This window comes from Ooceraea biroi, chromosome 6, assembly GCF_003672135.1.
Source record: "Ooceraea biroi isolate clonal line C1 chromosome 6, Obir_v5.4, whole genome shotgun sequence".
Classification (NCBI taxonomy): Eukaryota; Metazoa; Arthropoda; class Insecta; order Hymenoptera; family Formicidae; genus Ooceraea; species Ooceraea biroi.
In genome coordinates this window covers 16,494,355-16,518,578 of record NC_039511.1, presented here as the reverse complement: position 1 = coordinate 16,518,578, position 24,224 = coordinate 16,494,355, and the positions used below count along the sequence as shown (strand labels likewise).

Sequence of the window (24,224 nt, the reverse complement as noted above, 5' to 3'; positions counted from 1 at the left end):
ATAACTTAATTTATAATATAATATATAGAACCAGTATCTCTTGGAAATGGAAGCAGGGATAGTTTTTAATTTCCATATGAAACCCTTATAAGAAATTACATATTTGAATTGTACGGGAAAAAAGGAGTAGATTTATAGGGATAGATCCTATACATATTTTTATTGTACAATTATCTCTGTTAAAAATTGTGAATAATATAAAATAGATGTTAACGATACCATTACATCAGATTCTAGCATTCTAAAATATTAATCTGTATGTAAGTATGTATACCTATATGTAGATATATTTATTATCTCGTTTAAAGTAAGGAAAGCAATTTTATAAAATTTTCTTTTTCTTTAAAATATTCGTTTTATTTTGCAAAGTATTATATATATACACATTTATAGCATCAATTAGGATAAAATTGTTATTTTTACGTTATTCAAATGAGGAAGACAATTTCTGTTACGTTTAGAGAAGTAATAATAGAATGGAGAGGAGAGAATGTTATAATGCAAACAAGACTGTAAGAGATATAATAGGACGTTTATTTTACTGTTATGCAATATCTTACAAAGTTTGCTATTGAAACACATATAGCATGTGTGTGTATATATATAGATCGAATTCTACACAGCGATTGAGCGTTCTTTTCTGATGAGAAATGGAAAGCGAAAATAATACGCAGAATAAGGCTACCGGTGCCTTAACATGTGATATGCGTGTTGCAAGAGGAGGTCTTCTCACGCAGGACCGAGAATGCGTCACCGTCGATCGTTAATAATGCGCGATTCCATCGCAGTGCATCCTGTAAACCCTGTAAATAGATCCCGTAGGCCTTAGATAGATAGAGGTAGTTAATGCAATATTAGTTGAGGCTGTGAGTACACACGTATATACACGAGCTCGCCGGAACAACAGACTTATCGAGCAGCGTCGGAAAATAAAAATAGGATCGAAGCTTAATCCGTTAAACTTTCCCATCGCTTGTCGATAGCCTTGTCGATTTATTGCCAATACGCGATTGCATTTTGATTGCTCGCCATATTGCTCGCTCGCGAGAGTAGGCATGCCGAGAGAGATCGCCTTTTAGAAGTAGACAGACTTTACGCAATTTTACGGCAAAATTCGCTGTACACGTCGTTTCATGGACGACGAGTACAATGTATAGAATCCTCTCAGAGAATAAAAAGACTAAAGAAAGAACAGAAAGAGAAGGAAAAACAGAATTGATCGCGTTAAAATGACAGACGTAGGCGTAGGCAGATAGGCGGGAATTGATAGCAGTATTGACTGAGCCAAGGGTTGTCTTTCCGGTGTTGCAGGATGCACGCGGTTGGATTGCACTCGGCGCTGGCCATCAAGCGTCAGCGAAAGCGTCGGGACGAGCAGCGTCGCGCTCGCGAGCGTCGTTATAGCGTGCAATCGGGCGAAAGTGGTCTGACGTCTCCTAGGGCCTCGACCGGATCGCTGGACCACCATGGCAGGCACCATAAGGGTTCCCATGGCGCGGCTCGCACGGCCGGCCAGGGCATGCTGGACACGAAGGTGGTCACCTCGATCGGGATGCTGCACATCGGCGTGGTGTTCTTGGTGCTCGGAGCATTCCTGTTGATGAGTGGCCTACTGCCCGGTGATCTCGCTCACTGGGGTACCAAGGCGTCCGGTGGCTGGTGGAACGAGCTCGTCGCGGTAGGCCTGTTCGTGATACTCGTCGGCATCTTCCTGATCGTGCTGAACCGCGTGATCGCCAAGAAGGAGGAGGACGACCTTGAGGAGTACGTGCAACGTCAGCTCACCAGATCCAGATCGGGCCACCGGCTGGAGCGAGACGTGGAGACCGGTGGACTGACCACTCGACACGCCCGACGAGCCAAACAGATGAAGCAGGTGTCGTCGGAAAGCAGCCTGGAGATCAAAGATGGGTCAGGCAGGGTCAGCCAGGGCGAGTCGCCGCCTAGAAGCCCGCCGCCAGCATACTCACCGCAGGTGACAGTCAACGACGGCGGCGACAATCAGACAGTGCAGTCGGCGTTGTATCTTGAACAGATCACCGAGGAGGAGATTATCAGCGACCGTGTCGAAACCTCGACCACCAACAGCCTGAGCCCGGGCTCGCCAAGCGAGACCAGGGAGCTGCTGCAGAACGCGCGCTGCTCGAAGCAAAACGGCAACCCGCAGCAGATCCACCGGCCGCTCTACGTCTCGAAGATCTAATTGTAAGACAGTAGGACCAGCGGTAGAACGAGAAACGCGCGCGCATTTCCAAGCGATAATGAGGATGATGCAGATGAACGCAACGACAATGCGCTGTTCTCGGTTCTCCGGTAGGATACGCGTGTCTCGTCATTTGCGCGTACTACGTCGAGCAGAATTTTTTTACTCATGATTCTTGGTATCTCTTGTCGTATTAATATTTTCTGAGAATGGGAATAATCACAGGAATGAAATCTCGCGGTCAGTCGCGAATGCGAGCGATTTTTTATTGGTACAATAAAAAAAACAATTAAACAAAAACGCGTATATGAGAAACATGTAAGTCGTCTTCGGGAACGCGCATGGCGAGCATGCGTCGTGTCACGTTTCACGATGAAATTGCGAAGCGAAGTGATACGAACGCAGCAAGTCGACATCAAAAACTCAAGATAATGCTAAAATAGTCCACTGACGTTGGGAACAGGCTCCCGCGTGCGTGAGGTGAGCAGCAGCAGCAGCAGCAGCAGCAGTATTTAAATGCTGCAACGTGGCGGTACATCGTAAACCGAGACGCACATTTGATCGTACCACCACGTCGCAGTACTCTGTTTCTTCCGAAGAAGGGGATGGAGCTTTCGATCGATCCGTCGTGAAACTCGAGGCGCGATAATCTCGATAATCATACACGACGCACTTTGAGCGTAGGGAAATAGAATCGAATTCAAGGACCAAGAACACTATTCAAACACGATCATATTGTAGGCACATTTCTTCACGAAACAATCGCTGTTAAATGCGTTCTCTATAGCGAGAAATATTCGATTAAATATCATACATATATACATAGATACACACACACACACACACACACACACACACATTCACATATACATATATCTATATAATTCATGGAAGATAATCGATTGTTTATACCTAAACTTCTACTTGTAAGCGTATAAGTAACGACGCATATATTAGATCTAGATCTGATTTCTCTTCTCTCATTTCCCGTTTATTTTTAAACATATTTACATTTGGATCATATTCAGATTCCAAGAATATAAAAATGAATCCTATCTGTTTTCTATAATTTCTGTGATTATTATTTATTATTACTGTACAGTCATTGCGTAAAGTTTATTGAAAATATAAAAAATTACATATTTTGAATAAACCTGAAAGGAGAAACTTTGTCTTATATTTTTGAAGTTACTTATTGATTTTCCGTGAAAAAATATTTGCTGTAATCCATTTATGTAACTTAAAATGTATTATGTAAAATATAATCAAAAACTGTTAATTTTTCGGAGAAAAATAATTTATGAAATGATATCAATACTTTTCGCGACGACAATTGTATTATAGTAAAATTAGGCTGTAATATCGAATTTTGTGATGTTTATTCGAAGTAGCTGATCTCATTGGAAAACTGTGAATTACATTTAACTATAAACAAATTTTAAATTTTCATAATTTTTTATTATATTTGATATATTAGCCGTTTAATATAGTCATACATATAGCCGTGTTGGGAATAAAAAATAATGAAAATTATTTACGCAGACATTGCGAATCCAAGTTATCTTCTTTAGAGCAAAGCTTGTGCCGACTATATGAAGACATTTTGAGACTTACTTTCACTATATTCCACTAATGTATTTTAGCTTTGAACAAATACGATTAATATATACATGGCGAATTCCACGATATTGGAATGGCCAAGAAAAATTGCAACTATTCGTCCAGCAACTGCAGTGGGCGCAGCAGTATTGTTAAGCTAGTCAATAATTTGTAATATACGCTATATATTCCTTTTTATAATATACTAAGCGTTTATTTACATACACATTAGCTTTAGTCGTTAAGATCCGCGGAAACGAGCGGTGTCGATATATTCTCAACAAATACTATATAACTAGTGTCGCTACGCGTAATTCATCGTTTTTCGCTGCTGTTCGTTTCCGGATATTTCCAAGATAAAATATTGCTATGCTCGGGCGCTACTATTCTGTGATCCTAAGAGAAAAGTAATTGTCTTACATGTCAAATGAAAATCACGTTGAAAATGTTCTTTCTCGGAAAAATATCGCTCATAATATATACATAATAATATACACACCTACATTCACTCACCCACCTACATACACGCATACACACACACACACACACACACGAACAAAAAGAGAGAGAAAGGGAGAAGAGTATATAATATATTATTATATATGCTGTTTCTATCATCACCCGGTTACTTATTCCTCAACAGAGTGTCTTCACTGTATTCAATTGTACGTAATTACCATTTTTTATGCCTTTTGCAAAATTCGAAAAAGTGTGAATGGCGAGTGAGAAAAACTAAAAGATTGGGACAGAACCAGGCGCGAATGGAAAGGGCGAAATTCATTGCGATTAAATCGGGGCCGGGATACGGGACTAGAGCATCTGGGAATAGAACTGTCATCGGTAAATAAAAATTGTAAAAGTTACAACCTTACTTGTACAAAATGTTGCTCACAAATTTAAGAGAGTCCTCGAATTTGGAAATGCTTAGCTTCTTAAACACGCGTGTGTCAACAGCTCCAAATTTCTTGCATGGAGATTTCCAGAATGTCCTTCAACTGGCCACGAATTTTAATCGTTTACGTCGTGCAAAAGTGCCTTTTGTTATGCATTTAATGTTTCTTCTTTTATAATTTGCGAACCACCAAACTGAGATATGTAAATTCGTTTAATTCTGTACTCGCTCCGACACAAACTGTGAGTACGTGCACAAACAAATAGTTTATAATCGAGGATCGATCGATTATTATTTTTACATTTTCGTTAATCGTAAACATTCTTCGTTGTTTGTTAAACGTTTCCATTCCAATTTCATTCGTTTTCCTCGACTGAAAGGCTGAAATCACGAACTAATGTTATTTATACGTAGCATGTAAGTCTCTCGCGTATATTAAAATCTAAGAGTATATATATACATATACACACACACGTCTTTTAAAAATTAGAAATTATACTTAATGTATTATCTCGATTGTAATTTTGTTGTTTACTACTATAGATTTGCAAAGCACAATTCCTTTTTAGGGTCGTTCTCTCTGCGCTACGCCAGAAGATCCTCCGGATATAAACTTAAACTTCTTTAAATAAGTGGTACAATTCTACTCTATCTATAGTACATATATCGCGCATACAACGTATGCAAGTACGTGCAACTATCGGTTGCAAACTTCTACGGCTCGAAGAAATGCATGAATCGCGTATATCCGAGTAGAGAATCATTTTCGAGGAAGATGATAAGCCTATAGAGATTTATTCGCCGCCAAACTTGTTTTGCCTTTCGAGTTTTTCAAACAATTGTTAGATCATTAGGGGTTTACATCTTAGCTTATGTAATATATGGCACACAGAGATGTGTAAATATAAGAATTTCCCATATGCATGCCTCCTGTACACAGCAAGATCGATGGACGCGACACAGATATACGGATTTGATCACGATGATCGCTAGTAAATTCGATTACGATGAATTAGATCGCTGCCGCGATCTTAGTTATTATTAGTTGGTCGTTTCACGGAAAGGAAATGATTCCCTCGGGGTTTTCAATGACGACTGAGACCTGCATCTCGTATGCATACGTGTATATCGCATCGAATAATCCTGCCCGTTAGCCATAACTAAGATGACAGGCGAATGAGAGCTATTATTTTTTATTTTGTAAGAATAGTAAAGATAATCGGGAACGAAAGTCCCGGCGATGAAAGTATAAGTTAGAAACGACAGAAACCAAACCAAAATGCTCACTTTCTCGTGGATACGCGTTACAGAATCTCGATGAGTCTCTCTATTTATTAGGTCTTTTTCTAAATTCCTGCCGAAATCTATCGTAAACGTAAGAACAGGACGATTCCGTTTCGCCACTCCGTGTTTTAATGTTAAACCAAAGCTGAGATTAATACGCGTGAGCAAGAAAGTCGCAAGAACGACGTGTTGCAAGCAAGACGATGATGGATGCGCATGTGATAAATATCTATTGGAACAATTTTCAGATATTATTATACTTATCGCGAATTTTACGGATGTAAAAGGACACGTTTACGTGAGGATAAAGGTGTAAGGAGGTGGGCTATGAAGGACTATGGACACCATAGTCCGTGTACCGCATTGTGTTGTCGAATCGATGCCACCTTCTTTTCTGGCCTTTGCCCGCGAAAACGCGTCCGCATACTAATTAGATTATGAAAGACCATTACACGATATAAAGAAATCGTTATTATAATTAATCGTTACTAAGAGGTGCAATTATATCATGATTATTACATGCTGGCTATTGCGACTACCGCAGTTACTTTTAACGAAGTTACAAGCTTTCTTATGCGATTTCTCTATTGTACCACTTATATACACTTGATGCACGATTTTTTGAGAATAAATATTTCTGGAACGCTCCATTCTTAACGGATGATTGTTCTTCTATGTTCGAAACACTTCCAGCTCCAATCATTACGCTTAAATTCTGCATACGAAACGCCTGATAAAAATTCCCATTTTATTTTATCTTAAGTTTATATTATAAAATTTTATTTATGTACAGTACAGTGCAGATAAAAGAGTGTAATGGCTGCACTTGAGTTCTTTTGATTCTGTCAATGTCTACAGTTGCGGTCTAGTTTCAAATACTTTAGAATAGTTTCTATCCTCTTTCTTCTTTTAAATAAAAAGAAAGAAAGAAAGTGTTTTGAAGTTTCGAAGCGTGAACTGAACCGGAGTTTATACAGTAAAAAGAAAAGACTGGCATCGGATTTTCCCGATTAAAATTATGCGCCAGATGAGAAATAACAAATTTTCGAAAAATTACTAACGAGATAAACAATTAATAAACTTAATAAATCTTGATAAACGAAATGTTAAGGTCGTTGAGACTTTACCGGGTGCCGTTTCCCTCTTTCCTCCCTCAGCCTCCTGGAACTTTGCTGCATCGACTCCGGGCCGGAGGGCGGATGCAATGACGTATCGACCGGCCGAGGTCAACTGAGGTCACCAAAGTTCATAGCGCACTTGGCGCAAAAGTACCGACGCTAGTCCGTACCAGAGGACATCAAAAAAACATTTAATCGCGTGACAGATTATAGGGAAATGTCGATTTTCATCATTAATACATACAAAATGATGAATACTTCATTGTAATCATAAAATTCTTTTAACAGAAAGATTTAGAGATATATTTTGATAACTCGTACGAATTAGTGTCCTTTTAATTAACTTATCTATTTATTAAGATTAATCACACTGCTACTTTTAGTTTACTTAGTTTACTTAGCGTTAATATTTATTGATTGTATTAGTGCTTCAGTATTGCATTTTTATATACTTTTATTGAAAAAATTGGTTTAAATAATACTTACGTTTTCTAAGCGTATAAAATAATTACATCAGATAGTTTTTTACTTTATTCGATTGGCAAGTATTAGTAGATATTCTTGAAATTTGAATTTATCAACTTTACCAAAATCGATAACGCGCTACTAACTTTACCAAACTAGATACAATATTTCCCTGAATAAGCGGTGTGCTTGAAGATATGTTTGTTTACTTCTTTGACTAGAATGATTGGTGCTATGCCGGCGGTGGCCGTCCGTCACGAACGTAGGAGGCAAGAAAAAAGGTTGAAACGGCCGAGTCAGCTTTATTTGGGAGGACAATGGCTACCACCCCTTCAGGGCTCACCACCCACCCCCAGTTCGCACGGACATAACAATTTAGAGTCCTTGCCTGAGCTCTACTTATGCGGCAAGGTAATAGTTCTCGCAATAATACGTCGATCGTAAAGTTAATGCTCATATTATAAGGTATTATGAGGTATGATGAATGGTATTCGAGTTTCCTAGTTTATATTTACAAATATAGTAGAGGTTTGTTTCAACTAAAAGACTTAGGAAATATTGAACGTTGTCATGCGACATAGAAACTCGGGAATACAAGTGTTCTTGACACACATATACATATACATACACGCGCACTTCCTCTGTTCCCATTATATCTTTTTATAAACAGTAATCCGATCTAGCGCTAAAACTTTAATCTTATAACAAAAATAATCAGCGAATTACCGTGCACATTAAATACCAGTTAAATGTTAATTGAGAGAGAGATTTTATGCCTTATATGCATCAAATTTTACATTATTTATACATTATTTCATTAAACATATAATATAGAAAATTATATTATTAATAGTAGTAATATTCTTATTATTAGACACTATATTCTCTGAGACGCATTTTACAATACAGAAATAAAAATGACAAAACTAAAAAATTACTTAAAAAAACCGAATCTAGCTCAGATTTCTAGATACTCCTAGAACTTAAGAGAATTTTTATAGCAGCGACAAAAGTGTTCACAGTGTACGCGCACAAAGATAAGCAATATTCGTTTACCTAACGAAGATCGTTGCCCGCAGATATCTGGGCTGCACGCCGTGGTTGTATGCCTGTTGTTGGGCGCGGTGGTGCTCGTGGTCGGTCTCGTTCAACTTGCCCCGGGTGCAACGACCACCAACCACAGAATGGCGTTACTCGTAGCAGGCGCTGCCCTACTTATACTAGGTGAATTTCTTACATATGAAAAGAAACATATTTTTTGTACTTCTTTTATATATAACGTTATGTCAAACGCATTTTGATCGATCAGTAATCATGCCAGTTGAAGTCACTCATTTACCATTACTATTGTTTGTACTATTGTTTGTTTGTAGGTTTTATTCTTGCGGGCGTAAGATGTTACGTGTTACATTGCGTATCGCTTCCGGTTGAGTCGCCGGTCGCGACGCCTATTCCACCACCGACGAGTGAGCAAGCAGCCGCTGTGCCTAAAGGCACCCTGGACCTCCTGGTGGGCCATCAGGATCAACCGGAAACTGACGCTCTGATGCAGCATCGGGAACATCATTACCATCAACATCAACATCACAATCATCATCACCACAACAACCACAAGAAGAAACGCAGTTCTCAGGGCTCGCATTCCGAAGAGGCCTAAAATTCGCCGCGAACGAAGAGGGACGGGTTGTCATGGTGTCTGTTCGATGATCGCGGGTCGAGTTTGTTAGCGAGAATATCGACTTGCACGAAAACAGATAGACAAAATTTCTTACGGAAAAAAAGAAGGATAACTTCTTATCGTAGCATCATAAAAACGTATACAGAGTTTCCCAGAAAAGAATCGACACTTTATTTAATAACATGAGACATCGACATTTCGATACGGCCGACACGAGTGATCTTCCCTTCGGCTAAAAGTGACCGACGAGTTACTAACGGTGCGAACGAACGATCAAACACCACCGAGATTTCTCCAATTGCCGAGAGCAAGCACGACGCTGGGATATTCTGTATATATCCTGTACATATGCCACTGTGTATAGAATATAGCACGAGAGTACAGAGCGGCGGTTTTCTATCTCATCTAAAAAACAAGTATCACGAGATACTTTTCTTCTCGTAGAAAAAAATGAATGTTTCGTTTTCCGAGGCATAAAATAGCATCCCTTTGGGATGAATCTGAGATTTGATCCTTAACGTTCTTTTATAGCACAAAGAAAACTGATAAACTGATAAGGTTTTGGTGAAATACCGGCGAAAATCTACGTACATTAATATATATATATATATATGCATATAAGTATGTATGTATATGTTGGGTCAGTCAAAAAATTCGGTTCGACTTTTGCGTCAAATTTGACTTTATTGCATTCAGTGAAAACAAGTAATCAAGTAATCGTTGTCTATGATACAGACATTATCAACACTGTTGCCCGTATTGCATATAAATTGACTTAAAAAGTTAAAAATCGAACTTTTTGATTGACCCAATATGTATGTATGTATGTATGTATAAATGTATGTATGTGTGTGTACATATACGTCGTACGACATAACTATTTACGTTGCAATGTTATAATATATGCTGAAAAAAGTGCACTTTCCTATCTGATACCGGGAATTCGATATATCTAATGACGTTCTTTTTATCGCACGTAAGATTCCTAGGCAAGTTTCATAAAAAGGAAATATTCTAAATCTATCGATTTATACGGAGTGGTTCACGCGATTCGTTTTACTGAGAAAGAGTGATGACGTTACACAAAAAGATAAGACTCAAAACTAGAATGAGAATTTTTTTAACAAGATTTCGTTTTTACGAAAATTGATTTTACAAATGAGAAAATAATATTACAGTACTATGACGACTATAGTCGGCATTAAGGGCGAAAGGATTAATGTAGGATCATCGTCTTTCAAATTGTGCTACTATTGAACGAACCATTCTGTACAGATCGTATTTATTTAATTCGAAGATCACTATAGGAATAGTGTATGGAGGAGTAGCATAGACGAAAAGATATCGCAAATATCTACTTGATTGATCTCACGCGCGCGTTTTATCTTCGATACTTCCGACGGAAAAAAACCTCGTAGAAAAATAACATCTTTCCATAAAGTTCGATTTCTTTTTTTTTTTTAGAAGAAAGAGGGCCAAAAAGACAAGCAGCGGCGATGTCTACAGAGAAAAACGTAGGACACGATAATAAAGAAAAAAAAGAGGAAAAAAGACATGTCGATGTCGACATCTAATAATTTAATTAACGATAAGACTTTTTCAGCACTCGCGCACTAATTAGCGACCTCGATGTTATTTCTTCCAGAAAGATCTTGTGCTTAGTAAACCGGGAAAGATGTTACTCGACTGTTACTAAAACGATCTCGCAACATGACAGTCATGAGTCAGTGACTGAACGAAGTGCGTCTTTTGCATAACAAGGATACATGTACATTATCTTTGTACACTCGATAAAAACTATTTATACTATAAGCGACAGCAACAAAAAAAAGTTTGTGCCTGCACGCGGAGAAAGCTTCGTCCGAATCTGTCAAATTGACGAAACAATCGACAATTATTTGTGTTCGTTTAAACACGCAGATCTTGAGTGATTTCATCGACGACTGTAATGGCTGCGTAAAGCACAGACCGGTATCGCTGGCATCGCAACATTTAATCTTGTTCTCTTTACGAACGTACGAGGCGGTACAATTATTATTCGCGTCGTGCACTCTACATATATATATCTCTCCGTACAACGTGCACTATATCATATAGCGAAGGGTTTTCTAGGCGCGAGTTTTCAACGAAATGTTCTCCGCGAGGGTAGTTCTCAGCGCGCGGATACACGTTCGTCTATTGGGGTCCACTTAATAAAGTTATCGCGCGGAATTATAAACACTATATGCTCTCTACACACAGTTACGAGATGTTTTACAAAACGACACACGTACACATTATAGGGATGACTCCCTATAACGCGGTTGCGTTGCACCCCGTTCTTTCGTTCACCTAGGCAGTAATGTACAGTAACGTAAGACGAGTGAGAAGAGGAAGGCAGCACACGCGTGCACGCACGTATGCACGCGCATGTATGTAGGATGTATACACGCACCGTAATCTAGCATTAGCGGCTACGATGGATCGATGATGGCCAAGTCGTCCCTAAATGAATATTTAAATTTACGTATCTAGCTATGTATATGTATATATAGATAGCTAGATAAATAAATTTCAGATCATCGAGGCGATGGTCCGTTGCATTAACGCGCGTTGCGGCTTTAGTTGCACCATTCTCTAGTGACGAGTCTAAGGAGAGTAGATATCGCTCCTTTAGACACAGGGATCCCAGCTATAACGTTGCCAGAGATAGAGAACTAAGCGGGTGATCGACATTGGTGCAACCAGTCTTGAATGAATAGCGCCTTTGCCTGATGGTGAATCGGATGAGGCATACGCGAATACGATTCACGTACGATGAATCATGAAAGTTGGAGATACTCATCCGAGAATCCGTGTATAAATAAGTGCTTAACTTTCATGTCTCTCTGGACTTCCCGAACACGCAGTTTTGTTTCCCAGCTAACGATAAGGTCAATGTATCTAACGGCTTACTTCTTGAAGTTGAGACGTTTCTTCAAACTGAAAGTACTTATTTCGCGATAAGCGATGGTTGAGAAAAATCATCATTTTTACGCGTTTTAAAAGTTTCAAGTAATTTAGAGTTTCATCATACGCGCGTTATCGGATCAGCCAATTTTAGCAGCTTTCCAGCCCGGAGAAGCAATTACGATTCACGTTGAATTCGATTATTTTATCACGTGCGCATTTGCATCTTTTGCGAAAATGTATCGTGTACTTTATTAGGTCGCTTGATTTCACAGTGTACGACCGTTATAATTACAATTATTATATAACATTATTTATCATAATTATTATAATATTATAACGATTTATCGGGAATCCATTTGTACGCACATCGCGCACGGTTTTTGTTTAATTGAACAAAAGAATACTCGAAGTATATACTCAGTATATGTACTCGGTCGATACTTTTGAAATCGGAGCGCCTTCCACAGTGATTAAATATTCCCTGCGACTCGCGAAGCATGAAAATTAGTTTAAAACGCTCGTCGCGGCTTTCCACGCGTGAATCCCTCTGTCAGCGAATGTCTTCATTCGTCGAACGTATTTGTAATACATCGCGGCACAAGAGAGCGAGGCATTTAAAGATTTAAAACAAAGATGTATAATTACTGTTAACTATCTAAGGATCGCAAAGCTAAAAACTGCGCATCGCATTAGGAATTACGCACGCGTTATTCATCGTCACACATTTACGCAGTGGTGCGTCATAATGCGCGCTTGTCACGCATCATCTTTTCCTATCTAAGTTAGCGTCTTGTGTAGCGCGTCCCCTGTTAGACGGGATATTTAAAAAAGCAAGTTAGCGTATAACGTAGCGTTTCTCGCGCGGCGATAACCGCGCTACGAAAGTTAGCTGTTACATTTAGAGCACGACTTGTACGTTCATTTGGGGTAGTTCTCTCCCCGCGTGTAGCATACTCTCGTTGCTGGTTACTCCGAGAAGATCGTTCGGCCCGTTTCGTTACCACGTTTCTTTCAAGATGACAGGTGCCAATCTCGTGTAAATCGCAAGATGCATAAAACGGTACTATCGTTGCCTGCTGTAGATCCGAGAGCGGATCGTTACTTTCGCTTTTGAATGCGCTTACGGGATACTATACGCCGCGTTCGTACGTCACACGTGTCCGCGAATTAAAACGCGAAAACGAGGAAAGAGGACTGAAAGAGGAGAAAGTCAAGCGAGTCAGAAGTTCATCGTTATTTTATCGCGATCGATCGAATAACAAGGTTTTAATTGTAATTAGAGCTTGCGCGTATGCGAGTGTGAGTGTGTGTGGTGTGGTGTGGTGTATAGTGTGTATGTGTGTCCACATTGGGAACGGGCAAATTACTCCGAGGTGATGCGGATCCGGCGCACCAAAGGGAACTCTTTTGCGTTTTTTCGTTCTGTGATTCATGAACGCGCATACGTATGGCGAGCGGAAGTCCCTCGCTAAACTGAAAAACAGTTCGCCGAAATGTCCGCGGTCCGGGAACTCGAATTTCCTCTTCTTGGTTTTCCGTAAGTTTCCTACCACGAAGCTGAAGAACGGTTCGCGAAACTGCGTTTCTGCGACACGCGCGATAATCTCGTTGTGATTTTCTACAGATTTCGTATCTTTTTTTTATACGTATACGTGCACCATGTATTATCTTTTATATGCGTATTCGCGCGTCTCTTTCTCTTTCTATTTTCGGCTCGTCGCACGCGAGTGCAAATTGACGCAAGATTGACGCGGCTTCTCGTTTGATAATTTTATCATAACGTTCCATATTTACGCTTGGTACGAATCGCGCGTTACCTCGACGACCAATTATGAATGACGAGTGAGGGAGGTGAGGGTGGCTGGCGGCAGGCGAAATTGCGACGGTGGTGCAAAAGTGCTTTTTTCAGAAAACGATCTTTCAGATTTTTGTATAGACTTATTATACAATATTATATGTATACACTCTATCTTCCTGATACTATATTATAATTATACTATATTACACGCGCGGACAGCGCTGTATCAGCAAACTATAAACGTTTCGTTCGCGCGAAAACGGGCAAACGATAATTATTATGAAAGTTTCATTACATGATACTCTCTTGCCCGAATCTGTCTTGTGAGACGCGAGCTAGCTCCCTGCACGTGCTCGGCAGCGATTGTTGCGATTACATGTCTGAATAATCGAGATAACGTTAATTACGCGAATCGCGAGTGTCGGCGAACGAATGGAATCGCTGACGCGTCACGTGCGCGGAGACCATGGGCGATATAACCCTGTATGTGATTCTACATTAAGCAAAAAACTGTAAGCAAAGTCAACTCTATCGCTATTTTAACTTTCAGAGTTTAATAAAATGTTTTCACTAAGTTTCGGCAAGTGGTTCCATGCGTCTGAATTCACGGAAGCGAATATTATTATTCCTACCCTGACAAACGACCAACGAAAAATTAGACACGCACAATATCGGCGTTTAGCATCGCCGCACTTTTTCAATTTATCTTATCTCTTTCTTTTTTTATTTTAGATTTAGCAAGGAAGGTTTCTATTCTATCATTCCATTACAAGCTCGACGAAGGACGTAAGGGAGGGGACTCGGCCGAGTCGCATAACATTTGCTTTTCCCGCAATGGAAACGCGACCTACGAAATTACGTCAGCGTCATTAGTGAGAGCTTTTCTACAGAGGCGGACAATCCGTTTGTTTTGCAAAACGTCAGAGACGTCATTTCGGGAGACGATGGGACAGATGCATGCATGCATGCGCGCGCGCAATGCGCGTGCGACGCACCAGGTGGTCGTCGGCGATGACGATACTTTTAGCACAGCCCTGGTGGGCGGCCGTGGGGTAGTTTATCGACCAGGATACGCGAATCTCAAAAGGTTCAGTAGTCGCGGGACCACCACACCGTCGAAACGACAGTGACGCTAAGCGCGAGCTTTACCAACGCTTCACGGTTCTCCCATTTTTCCCTCCCTCGTCTCCCTTTTCTCTCTCTTTCTCTCTCTGTCTCTGTCTCTGTCTCTCTTTCTCTTCTTTTCGTTCCTTCGACTCCGAATCGGTTCATCCGATCATTCTTTACCGCCTGCTCTCTCGATTATTATTGCGCACGATCGGGGTGAAGCACGGACAGCCGAGCAAGGCCAGGAGGCTCCATATTCTCACGCGTTTCGGTGCAGGACTCGGCTAACCAGGTAAGTGACTGAACGTGAATAGATACAGGCACTGAACCAATCTCTGTAAGATTGTAATGAGCATTTTCGTGAATAACAACTCGGTTTTCCTAGCCTAGGTACATACCCGTTATAGACATAGCAGAAGATATACACGTCGTAGATGAGAATAATACGTCGCACAAACTGCTTCTCCCTCAATGCCTTATTAATTCGAGCTCGAATGGGTGTAAGAAAATATATTTACACCTCGAAGATCTGTATTTGCATTCGAGCCGTGTTTTTTGTCACTTATTCGGAATGAACAAATGTCAGGCAACCAAACATCGCACGAGTAATACAAAATTAGTAATACAAAATTTCACTCGCTCCTGATGGTTTAATCATGTACAGTATTTAAATTCATCCACAACAAAGTCAGCATGACAACGTAGACTGCTTAGACGGCCGAATAGATTTATAAAGAAGGGAGATGTTTTCCTTCTCCTTGAATTTACCCAGATATAGATTCCCGATATAGAACACCTGGTTCGGTGGTTGAATGCTTATCGGCAAAGCGTGAAATTTCTCTCGGATGTTAAATGTGCAATGGTGACCCATTTATCGATTTTCCCCGAGATTTTAGTGCAACGTGTCCCCTGGCCCATCATTCGCGTTACGTTGGGGTGTATTAAATCTTTAACCACGAGTCCGCTGTCGCAGCCGGAAATCCGATATTTCTTAAATTTTACAACACGCTCGTGAAGACCGAACACCAAAAGCTCGCGTCGTTCCATCTCGACGAGGTATACTCCACAAGATTGGAGCGAATTGATCCGTCACATCTGTCGCAATTGACAAATATTGACAATAAGCCTCTCTTGTAACTGTTATTTGATTCTCTCGTGTCAGTGCGGTCGGGGCTAATAAAATCGTGATAGGAACGGACGCCATATGGCCATATGGCATGCAGCAACCTCGACTATCGGAAACTGTTATAGCTATTTTTCTGGAGCACTGCCAAAGACACGGAGTATCAACGGTAACCGAGCTAACGACCCGGGGTAGCGAGTCAACGCACGAAAAGTACAGGTCGTTGCCATAAATTTCATGCTGTTTCCCATTTATAGAAAGCTCGACTCGCGGCAATGCGGTTGACGGTTCTTGCCGCGAATCTACGAGATAATAATTATCATTGTAAGATCACGTTCGTTTGATCATGCGAGAATCATCTTGCGGTAGCATACGATTACATATGCATTACATTTGTTTCTTCTTTTTTTTGCCAAATTTAGAATCCGACAGTTTCACTGGTCTTGTCCGATGTCTTAAGTTGTTGCATAATTTCTGTCGTATTTTTGGATAAAATTAAAATTGATATAATAACGGCCAGAGATATTGTCTGTTGTTATCTACAAGTCGTAAATACAATAATGACTAATATGTTGTTGATTATAAATCAATTCTTTCTCAAAATTATGTCAAGTTTGATTTTATACAGAAATACGACAGAAATTATGCAACAACTTAATAGAATGGTCCGCGCAACTTGGTACCTTCTAGAATGAATCCCTCTGAATGTAGCGTTGCCCTACCACGAACCCGATCGTACGCCGAGGAAACACATTACGATTCCGCGGAGTAGTCGCAAAGGGTGAACACTCGCGACGAGAAGAAAGGAAAGGAGGCGGAAAGAGATTCGAGAGCGAACTGGTGCGAAATCGGCAGAGTTATTAGTGGACAGTGTAGAAGTCCTTTCGTCGGCACGGCGGTATCCTTTTTGGCCGAAATCCAGGCTGACGGAGTAATACTAGTTGCACATTCAAATACATCTATAACTGGCCTACTCCGTTCGATGCACGTGGAGAGCTGCAACCATGACATCGAGGGGAATCAGGCCACTGTTCCACTTTACGCCTTTCTAAAGCGATAAAGGCTATATCCGTTTATTATGCACGTATTGCGCGCGGCGTGATTCGGCATTGCGAATCGAAAACTTTGCCGCCCGACCTGGCTGCTCCGTGAATTCGGATATATCGTATGTATATCGGCACGTTAATCATGTTAAAAGTCAGAGTTGCGCTAGATTGCACAAAGGTCGACAACGTTTCTTTTTTTATTTATTCCCATTTCTTGTAAAGTGGTGGACGTACCAGCTGATATTTATTGTTAACGCATTAATGAAGAATTTCTAAAGAATTTTGGAAATCAAGGAAAATGAAGAAAGAGAAAGACCGAAAACGGACTACTGTTTAGATTTTCTCGTACGACCGACCGGTTTTTTAGCGGTACACCTGCACCCTGTGCTAGCTTCGGTTGTTCGATAATCGAGGTACAAAGGCCATCGCCCCCGAGGACGTATCTAGGCCACCACCGTTTGCTAGTAATCGCCTTTGCCATTGCACACTCCGATTACTAAAACAAGCTGAACGCACGTCTACGCAGTAATTTCAGCATTAATCTTGATACGGGGGTAGTTCAGTCGCGTACTCGCTCAAATTTCCATGCGCATTCCGTACGATCGTACAACTCTACACGCATCTTCAGTCGATGCGATGATACAGCCTTACGATTCGATCGCTGTGTCGCTCGCATCAGTCATTCATAGCTGTTGATGTTCTTCACTTTATTGCATTAAGTTGTAACATATATTCGTCCTATTTTTAGCGTTTTTATAAATATATTAATAAAACTCACTTATTTTACAATACATTTTTGCAATTACACCGATACATTTAACAGCGCGAAACGATAAATCGGACGCTGCAACTGCGTTTGTCCTTGCCAGGATGATCACGGCGTTGCCTGTACCTTCGGTGAAGGTCTTCCACAAGACCTACTACCAAGAGAAGAGCTCGAGAATGGGCAACAGTCAACCGGGGAGCCCACTGGCGGAGAGCGAGGCGGTCCTGGCCATGATCGACAAGGAACCACCAGAGTACTACTTCTGCGGCAAGGTAAAGCTCATACAGATTCGGCTTTCATCATGATCGGAAGTTCTGCCAATCTTGTTGTCCGCCCTCTCTTTCCTCGCCCGCTCACCCCCTTTGCCGTTGCTGTTCGATGCTGCGAGAAATGCGCGGTACCATTCCCCTCGAAATCGATTGCTCTAGGTCAACTCGTTGTACGTCGTTGTCGGCTCGCTGTTGCTGGGAGCGGTGGTGCTGGTTGTCGGTCTGGTGCAGCTCGCGCCGGGGGCAGAAGCCGCTCAGAACTCGGCGGCCCTGATCGCCGCCGGTAGCGGCTTGCTTGCGATGGGGATGTTCCTCGCGCCCTTACGAGCCGTGTGCATCAGAAGACAGAGCGCGGCCCAGAAGGACGGCACGCATCAGCGGAGCGTCACCAGCATAGACATGCTGCTGGCTCAGCACAGGTAAAACGATCGATTGCTAATTATTGCCAATCGAGCGATCGCGCGGTCCGCGGCGATGTACGCCCGATGAGTTTCGCCCACGCGTTCTGCAACGAATGAGAATACGTCGATTTTATTTTATTAACGACCCATTCGAAATGATCGTTCTCCCACTCTGCGCACTTAACCCAATTCAAAAGATTTTATTTTTGTACCTTATTTAGGTATACTGTATTTTATTTCCAATTTGATTTAGTTCCATTTAATTACTTTATTTCATTTCCAATTTCTGATTTCACTTTATCTTGAATTTTTTATATTGAATACCTTAATAATGAAATTTCACAGATTGCTTTTAATTAAAAAATTGTATAAACAATTCGTTGAGGTTTAATGACGGACACATGACAAAACCGATACATCTCGCACGTCATCAGTGTAAAATTCATCGTGTTGGCAGGGATTTCACGGTCCTAACACCTGACGAGCTCGAGGATCTTGTGGGTCGGTCAACGTCGAATAACTTAGAGAACAAGCCCCACAAGCAGGGTCACAATACCTAGGTGTCATCCGCCTCGAGGAAGCTATTGCCTTCCGCGTCGTCATCATCGTCGCCGCCGCCGTGCTCGAGCACCACTCCACCGTCGTCCGTCACATCGCCAGGACCAAGTTCTTCCATTCTTTACACGCATCGCTACGATTCGCGCGAGCATAGTTTGGTTTAAAAGCCGATGTGCACCGCGTCTCACTTTCGTAAAGCCAGATTGATCATCGCGTGCATTTTATAAGCAGCTGCAGCTAAGAGATGCAAGCGGAATGGATCTCGTCGAGTTTGATCCAGCTCGAAAGCAAGCACGACGCCCCGGTGATAAAAACAATAACCGAAACAGCTAGGCTTCGTGAAATATGATAAAATCGTTGCTTTTCTTTTTTTTAATTGTTTTTCTTCGTCGTATTAAGAAATTACCAAGTCTTTCGAGTCGAACGTTGGCAAATTTGAAACGCGTTTGCGTGTCGTCTTTCTTGCTTATTGGTCTTGTACGCGGTCGCGGTTTTGAAGATGACAATTGCAGTGCGTGACAGCGGAATGCGCATTTAATCGCGTTAGGCTACTTGATAGACGCCAGCGGCATTCACACGATACGAATATGAAATAGTTTGCCACGGTAATCGTTCGCATGCTTGTTGTATGCAGCAAAGTACGCTGTGTGGAAACATTACTACGATATGAAAGACACGAGAAAAAACTTAGCAAGGCAATCGTCGTAAGTGAATCTCACGGTACGAGACAAGAAACATAATACAGTACATGCGAGTATAATCTATTTGTGTTCCAAAGAGGAGCCACGATATAAAGCTTGCAAAGACTACCCCACGAGCAACGGAAGAAAGGGGTATAAATGTATGCGTAGACTAAACTTGGAATGCTTCGCGTCTCGGAATGACCGAATTTAAGTTGCAAGGAAACCCGAGGACGATCGCGCGATGCAAAGACCTCCAAATTAATAGAGAAAAGTGATTCCTTAATGTATGCGAGATTGCTTCATTCATCCACTTTACATAATTAGAAAAAGGAAGTTTTGCAATTTCGGTTTCCCGGAAATCCATATTTCAAACAATCATCGTATAACGGCGACTGTTTCTTGGCATTCTTGCACCCTTAAATTTTGAAATTCTAGACGTCTAGATTTTTTCTAAAATGTTTATGTAGACAGAAACGTTTCATGCGATCATAGTCCTTTTGCTACACCAATTAGATTCTCTCGTTTAAGTGATCCATTATTTTTCATTGAGCTAAATTATGTATTTAAGATAGTTTTTATAAATAAGTATGTATAAATCAGAGAGAGTAACTAAAACTGTCTTTGAGAGATATTTATCCATATTTATCCATATTTAGATATGTTCGCGTACGCGTTGTATTTCACTTTGAGTATGTTCAAGCTCTTCTCTTCTAAACTTGTATTAATTATGCGTGTTTGATTCTTAGATTCAAAATTATTGTAAATGTTTACGTGATGTTACACTCTGTTCGCGTTTCGATATCGTTAAAATTTTATTAACGACGCAATCGCAGATTTCTAAGAGATATTTGAATAATTAAAGTAATAATTAATAACGCGTTTTTACTATAAAAAATTTAATAAATGTTACTTTCTCTCAAAGACTAAATTGTGTTCAACTCATGAGTGAGTGAGCCTGATATCAAGTCACTTCGTCGTAAATCTCTATTTCAAGTTACGTAGACAAGGAATGTGTAATTCGCGCGTTAACGCATCTACATGTACAATAAGATTCGAAACCTTTTCCCGAGATTCGTTCGGGATTTGTTCCCTGTTGTGGGCGATAAGGAGAATTTGAAAGGTTTACGCGTAGAAAGGACCTCGTTATCAATTTTGCAAATGTCTCTTCATTAAATTTTCAGACACGCCCTCATCGTATAATAGCGAGATACGTTTTAGCAGCGAGACATTTCACGGAGGTATGCGGAGTGTATAGCCCTAGTATATAGGCTGTACATACTGTCGGAGATTGTTGGAAGGAGAGTTAAGACACGGAATACACTAGGTCGAACGAGTGAACGACGAACCTCACGCGCAAAACATACCGAGATCAATACAATATGCTTATATAGATTGTGGCGTGCAAAAAGCGGGAATCAGCGAAAAGCGAAGGTGTCTACCTGACCTGAGCCTAAAAATTCTTAAGAGGAATTTAAGTGCCAGGCACAATTAGCTCTCACCTTCGAAACTTGTATCGCGCTCGTCCGTTTGAGCAAGGCCTCGATTTATATCCGTGTTGAAACAAGGGTGAGAGACTGGGAACGACTGAAAACAGTTTGTTGATTTCCGCCTTTTCAGGACCAGAGTTTGTATACAAAATCATAAATAAGTGCTTAGAATAGATGATATATCAGATGTCGAATCGACATTCTCGTTTCTAAAATAAGAAATTGAAATTTTATATTTATTCGCCGCGAGGTATCGACCTTTCTCTTTACGATCCATTGTCTAGTTTAAGGATTTAGTTCTCTAAGGACGAGAATTATCTTATTTCGCAGTTGGGAGAAACGCGATCTAAGCAAAGCAGAACGTGGAATCGCGATTAGATTCACGTGAAAAATAACCGTCTAACATAAAAACGTAAATCAAAATATTGAGACGCTAATAATGAGTAATTTAGATCAGTTGGTTTGTCCATCACGTACGCTAAGAAGAGCAATCCAACAGGTTTATTTTTTATCGCTAAATTATCTGCGACATATCATCTAACGCTGTTACACACAATATGCAGACTTTTGGCATTTGTATTTGTTGCTTCATCTAATGTAATCTCGGATTCGTTATCTAATAGAAAATCGGCAAATTGCACTCAAAACGTCACATCGATACATTTTTTAAAATTGACTATTGACGAAATTACTGCAACTCTTTAAGTTAAGCTAGAGCTTCTCACATAATAGATCGCGTAAAGACGCTTATTTCTAGTGAACAAGCTTCGAAGGAGAAACATATCTATCGAGTTGGCTACGAGTAGAGATATATTTTTATCGTCGTTAGCGAGTACGGAATGAGGATGAGAATGAGAAGTAGCAATTAAGGAAGACAAGAACTGTCCACATTTTCCATATTGATAGGCTTGCATTTGTTATAAGATTCCTATTGAACGTTTGCCTTTCAATTTCAAAGGAATAGTCCTTGAGCGAATGATAAACTTTATTTATAAAGACGGAAGATTATGAGGAGGATGAGGAGAATGAAAGCGTGACTAATATTTTAAAAGTATTCTTAAATTCGCTACATATATATATATATATATTTCAATTACGCGTGTAAGAGAAGATCGCGCGGTCCTTAAACACGGTAAACGGGTAACGAAAGGGTGATCGGCACATTTTCGCCAGGGTATCATTTGTTGCGGTAGGATTTAACGCGACTTTAAGGCGAGCGCAACAAGGAAATGATTACAGACAGTAATGTTGCACAATAATCGTACCATCATTTATCAACATATTAAATACTATTGGCATAATAAACCATGATATAATATATTAAAATTAAAATAAATAATATTAAAAAATGCGTTTTTATCAGAGAAGGAATTGAGAATTATTTTATAGAGCATTGCACGACAATTCCTCGTTGCGCGAGAAAATCGATCGTAATTTTAAGAGATTCAACGCACAGAATTAGTTGTAAGCATTTTTATAATGGTGTTCTATGTATATTATTAGTACTACTACTACTACTACTACTACTACTACTATTATTACTAATTATTACTAACATTACTATTACTACTATTATTACTATCCATCAGAGATAGTCTGATTTATTTGTGATCCGACCGGCGTGAATCAGTCGGCAAAAGTGTTCTTCGTATCATGTTGGAATCATCATCGTAGGACTGGATAGTAATATATGCCTAGCCTTGTACATACGAAAATTTGTAATGTGAAAAATGGGAAAAACGATGATCGATGATAAAACCGATGTCGCGACGAGACTTGGCGATTTGCGATTTTTAATTATCATAAAACAGATTGTATCCCGACGTAATTGTAAGATGCATATCGATATAAGACTCTCCGCACGGAAATATACGTCAGCTGTGATTGCAGCATTTTTGTAGATTTATAACATTTTATAAATATATCATCGCGTTACATTATTCATTCTAATATATTAAGTTTTGATATAAATGTAACTAAAAATTTTTTAGGATTTGTGTAAAATCGTTTTTTTTTTAATTTAATTAAGCAAACTCTTAATAAGCCCTTAGCTTACAATGATATTCACAAGATTGTTTGTGCATACATATATGATACATCTAAAATGCTGCAATTGCAACACTACTTTACGTCTGCACGGAAGGAGAGCCCTTATAGCCGCGATGCGTATATGAACTACGTTACTTAATATCGCGTCGTAATAATACACGTAATATCGAGAAAGTTTTACCAATAAGCTTAAAAAGATCATATATAGCGTAAAACAAGAAAAGGGAATGCAGAGCGTTCGCGATGACGCGGCCATCATTGTTGAGGCTGATCATCCTGGCAAAGAAAAAATTATGGCACATGCACATTATAACATTTTTATCCCATATTAATTACTGCGTACCGCACAGTTTCATCACGCGAAATTTTCCATTCGAATAATAATATACTGTATATGCAGTGTATATACGTCGTGCTCACAATGACGGGGATTTCGAGGGGATTGGATAGAAGAAACGCTCGCGCCAGGTCCCTTCTCTATCACTGCCAAAGAATAATCATTAATGCGGGGCATGTAAAGAAAAAAAAGGCAGCTTTTCGGACACGGCTGGATAATTGCGAACCTCAACAATATGTTCCGCCATTGTGAACATATCAGAGACATTCCGCATAACGCAGCGCTATTACATACTTACATAAATATATAAAATATATTACAGATATTTTATCGGGAACATTCTGACTTGTGCTTAAAAGTTGTGTTAATCCATATATTTTGTAAGCAAAGATTATGAAATAGTAATTAATAATAAATATTACTACACTAC

At 40.1% G+C, this 24,224-nt stretch overlaps 2 protein-coding genes and 1 long non-coding RNA gene across 6 annotated transcripts in view; 2 read left to right on the top strand and 1 right to left on the bottom strand.

Moving 5' to 3' along the window:
* The window catches only part of LOC105284510 (lateral signaling target protein 2 homolog), a 19,465-nt gene extending 4,926 nt beyond the window's left edge, over positions 1–14,539 (top strand). Inside the window, exons 2-4 of one of the 2 annotated variants that reach the window (XM_011348089.3) lie at positions 7,783–7,972; positions 8,641–8,785; positions 8,935–14,539. In XM_011348089.3, the coding sequence (XP_011346391.1) occupies positions 7,784–7,972; positions 8,641–8,785; positions 8,935–9,218 (618 nt within the window). In that variant the 5' untranslated portion in view covers position 7,783 and the 3' untranslated portion in view covers positions 9,219–14,539. Of the gene's footprint in view, positions 1–1,311; positions 6,640–7,782; positions 7,973–8,640; positions 8,786–8,934 lie in introns of those variants that run through there. The other variant, XM_026970153.1, reaches the window with a different exon arrangement.
* Positions 11,682–18,061, bottom strand: LOC105284511. The gene is made up of 2 exons (XR_894886.2): positions 15,474–18,061; positions 11,682–15,410 (listed from the first exon to the last, which is right to left on the bottom strand). It is a non-coding gene; the product is annotated as an uncharacterized LOC105284511 (long non-coding RNA).
* Positions 14,646–24,224, top strand: LOC105284512. Of its 3 annotated transcripts, none has more exons than XM_011348092.2 (4): positions 14,646–15,367; positions 18,114–18,282; positions 18,439–18,698; positions 19,134–24,224. In XM_011348092.2, exons 2-4 carry the CDS (start codon positions 18,115–18,117, stop codon positions 19,159–19,161), a joined length of 456 nt encoding a protein of 151 aa, XP_011346394.1. In that variant the 5' UTR covers positions 14,646–15,367; position 18,114; the 3' UTR covers positions 19,162–24,224. The 3 variants fall into 3 exon arrangements, with proteins under 3 accessions (XP_011346394.1, XP_011346393.1, XP_011346392.1); XM_011348091.2 differs by having other exon boundaries at positions 14,665–15,367; positions 18,068–18,282; positions 19,138–19,273; XM_011348090.3 differs by having other exon boundaries at positions 14,683–15,367; positions 19,138–24,224.

Bases quoted from the DNA above. Each gene is read 5' to 3' on its own strand.
- LOC105284512 (XM_011348090.3), top strand. From the start codon at position 18,115: ATGATCACGGCGTTGCCTGTACCTTCGGTGAAGGTCTTCCACAAGACC. The intron at 18,283-18,438 runs GTAAAGCTCATA...CGATTGCTCTAG, and splicing joins AGTACTACTTCTGCGGCAAG to GTCAACTCGTTGTACGTCGT. The intron at 18,699-19,137 runs GTAAAACGATCG...TCGTGTTGGCAG, and splicing joins ATGCTGCTGGCTCAGCACAG to GGATTTCACGGTCCTAACAC.